The following is a 3,394-nucleotide window of genomic DNA, read 5'->3' as shown; positions in this document are numbered from 1 at the left end:
TCTCCCCCTTCGGCCGGTGAGGGTTAGATGGACGACATTGAAAACACATAAATTAAGGCAATAACTTAAAAATCCAACACATAGGCAAGAAGTTGCTTGTGTCTTCCGGAAACGAACATCAGTTTGATCATTGATACGGCTTGTTTTCTATTCGTGGTAACTGCGATTCGGTACCTTATTCGTTCGGCACTGGTGTTAGCTCGACGTTCAAGACGCTCTAAATCGGACAAATGCGTTAACGAATGGAAAGTTGATGTGTAGCAGCCACGAGAACGACCTAAATTGTACCAAAATAAAGAAGAAGACCTTACGTGACACTCAAACTAGGAAAAAACAGGTGCACAATATTCCCCTCCACTGACTATAACACTATCGGCCTTCGGGCAGAGTGATCTGTGACGTCACCATATTAGCTCCGCCCTATTTACAGCCGTCAGCCAATCAGCGCGCCGGCAGCTCTGTCAAACGGCCTTGAGCCAGCCTATTGCCAGTTTTTGATAGCGGAAAAGCACGGGAGCAGACCCCCCTGCACCAGACAACCTTCCAGGAAATCTGCCAGCTCACGAAGGGCCTTGCCATCTCCAGGCCGAACATGTGGCCAGCTGTGGAGCCGCTGCCTATAGGCATTTGCTGTGACAAAGTCGTTTCCATACCTTTCAATCAGTTTCTGCTTTGCCTTAGAGTAGGCATCCTCACTTCTCAACTGGAGAAGTCCTTGAATTGCACGTTTAGCACTTCCACCTGTGTAGGTTGCAAGATAGTGCAGTCTTTCTGTGCTCTCAGTAGTCCTTGACTCAATGTAACATTCAAATGACTTGAGCCACATTGCGAACTGCTCAACGTCACCCTTAAATACCTCAGGTTCAAGAACAGGCAGCTGGTTCTGTGACTTTGATATGATATGTGCCAGTCCTGTCAAAATTCCTTCGGCCTGAGCATTGCCATCTGAGTTCTTCTCTTGTATTTTCACATTTGTCTTCACTTGTGTGTCCTTTTGATACTCATCTGGCCCATCTTCATTCAGAAGTTCTTGTTCAAACTTTTCGCTGATATCCTCTTGTGCGTTTTGAATGTCAAGCTGCACTTGTAACTCCAACTCCTTTTCTCTCAGCTCCAGATCCTGTCTTTCCTTCAGAAGTTCTTGTCTTTTCTTCACGGCCATCAGTTGCGCCTTCACTTCTGCCTTCTTTCTCTCATCCTGGAGACGCAGCATCATGAGGTTTGCTCTCATTGAACTTGACGTCGTACTAGCTCCTGCCACAGAACCTTCAGACTTTGTTTCATGCTCAATCAATGCAAGTTCCTTTTGCAAAGCATCCGCACCCTCTTTCATCTGGTTCAACTCTACCCCTATTTCTGCATGTCTTGACAGATGCTCCTCCTTTCTGTCTGCAGGAAGCAGAGCTTGCAAATCGATAGCTGTTTGCATGAGCGTCACATATCCATGAAGCCACTGTCTCACCTTCTTTGTCACTGTTTTGTGGAGAACTTCATCTGCCTTGACCCTTTCGGACACATCTTCTTCCAACAGTTCAGCTCCTGTCTTCTTCAATTCCTTTAGAAGAACATTATAGCTCTTCTCCTTGGTTTCTAACTGGTATGCAGCACCTTTCGGATTTAATGTGACCTTTCTCCCACTCCTTCTAGCGAGCAGTGCTGCACCACCCTCCTTCACTTCACCTTCCAGACCTTCCATCTTCTTACTTTCATCCATTTCAAAGCAGTTTCAAACAAAAAATAAAATAAAAGAAAAGTAAACACTACAGGTACAGGTTTATAGGTCGTTGGAAGAACTGAAATAATATGAGGCAAATAAAGTTCTACTCAGTGTATAGATTGTTAGTTCGGGTCATTTCACTACCTACAGGTTCAAGGAATTGGTCCCAACGTTCATCTTGTTTTGTTCGGATTGGGGGATTTTTTACTGTAGCAGCATGTGGATAGGACATCAGTTTTCCTTTTAATTCAGTATATTCATCCAGATCCGCAATGCCACGTAAAAAACTGAAAAGACACAACACGATATTATAACCCTCGTTTCCTCAACATTCCTGCGCCACATTCGCAACCAACTGATAACTGACTATAATATCTGACTAGAATGTTTTTGTTTGCACTTCAACATAACAAACTTAGGCAAAAACATCATCTAATCATAAACAAAAGCATACATACCAAAATATTAAAGAAAATACATTACTCACTCCGTCCCATGTCCCTCGGCTCGCTTTTCGTTCAAAACAATAACATTTCTTGCGCAGATGCGGCAAAAAACGGGGCCCACGCGGGCCACGCTGGTGGTCACCTAAACCACTGCAGTAAATTGATGCCAGCGGGAACAATTATGACACACGTGGGTGTGTTGTGTTTTTTGGCTTGAAGTGCAGGTTCCCACGAGTTGGAGGTAATGTTACCGGGCCTGAGACGACAAAAAATGTCGTAAATGCTTGAAAGCCAAAAACGTCCAGCAGACTTTAGGTAATAACGAAAATAAATGCGAAAGACGGTGTGTATTGAACCGCCCAGTCCCGTCGGCTTTTACGACCTTTGCTATGGTAATTTACTCACAATGGTACATCAGTTTGACAATATGTCGCACATATTTTGTAGGCCCATTCCTTCTTCTCCGAATTTCGCCCGATTTTCTACATCTTAGTTTATATGTTACGACACGTGTCACGTGCCAACTTAGGGGTGTCGAAATCGTTGCACATAAAATAACTCCGCAATGGCTGGGCCCATTACGGTAAAACTTCGTCAATAGTTAGGCACCCAATGGCCAATGCATTTCCGTGTGTCACCATGGGGGTGCTACAGCACGTGCGCACGTGCGGGGTGCCACTTCCATATCTCAAGAACGGCTGGGCGGATAACACTCAAACTTGGTACACAAATGTCACATCGATGCTCGCACTGCATTGATCAGTACCTACTAGTACATTGGCGAGTCGTTAGGGAAACGATGAAATGAGATGCGTGGTGTTTCTGCCTTTCTGTTCCAGCAGTGGATTGATCCGCATCAGGACAAGATTACTTTACTACTCAGGTTGGTTCACTAGGGAAATAAAGGCGCCGTAGCTACGTCACGTATTTGGTAGCAATCTGGTAGCAATTTCTGCAGACATCAATGGCGCACGGGTTGTTTGATCGTCGCCAATACTATTTTACTGTACTATTCTGTTATTTCACTGCAATGTATTGTACATTACATTTGAAAATTAAAATAAAGAAATATTCGTAACCCAGCAAGTCAGTTATTCTTTGAGGCAGCACTCTGTCAGCAATGAGCCTTCAGAATGTGTGATTTGATAGACTTTCCCACATTTTCTACTCTTGTGGAAAACTTTCTTAGTCATCAAAAATGTATGCACATATGAATAATTAGAACTTCAGT

At 44.0% G+C, this 3,394-nt stretch overlaps 1 protein-coding gene across 1 annotated transcript; it reads right to left on the bottom strand.

Moving 5' to 3' along the window:
• Nucleotides 1-353: 353 nt before the first annotated feature.
• LOC122381936 lies at nt 354-2,268 on the bottom strand. The gene is made up of 2 exons (XM_043366727.1): nt 2,205-2,268; nt 354-2,004 (listed from the first exon to the last, which is right to left on the bottom strand). The coding sequence occupies exon 2, from the start codon at nt 1,712-1,714 to the stop codon at nt 482-484; it is 1,233 nt and encodes a 410-aa protein (XP_043222662.1). The 5' UTR covers nt 1,715-2,004; nt 2,205-2,268; the 3' UTR covers nt 354-481.
• Between the last annotated feature and the right edge of the window lie 1,126 nt (nt 2,269-3,394).

This window comes from Amphibalanus amphitrite, unplaced genomic scaffold (genome assembly GCF_019059575.1).
Source record: "Amphibalanus amphitrite isolate SeventyFive unplaced genomic scaffold, NRLGWU_Aamphi_draft 000130F_arrow, whole genome shotgun sequence".
Taxonomy (NCBI): domain Eukaryota; kingdom Metazoa; phylum Arthropoda; class Thecostraca; order Balanomorpha; family Balanidae; genus Amphibalanus; species Amphibalanus amphitrite.
This window is presented reverse-complemented; position numbering and strand designations above follow the sequence as displayed.

Bases quoted from the DNA above. Each gene is read 5' to 3' on its own strand.
- LOC122381936 (XM_043366727.1), bottom strand. From the start codon at position 1,714: ATGGATGAAAGTAAGAAGATGGAAGGTCTGGAAGGTGAAGTGAAGGAG.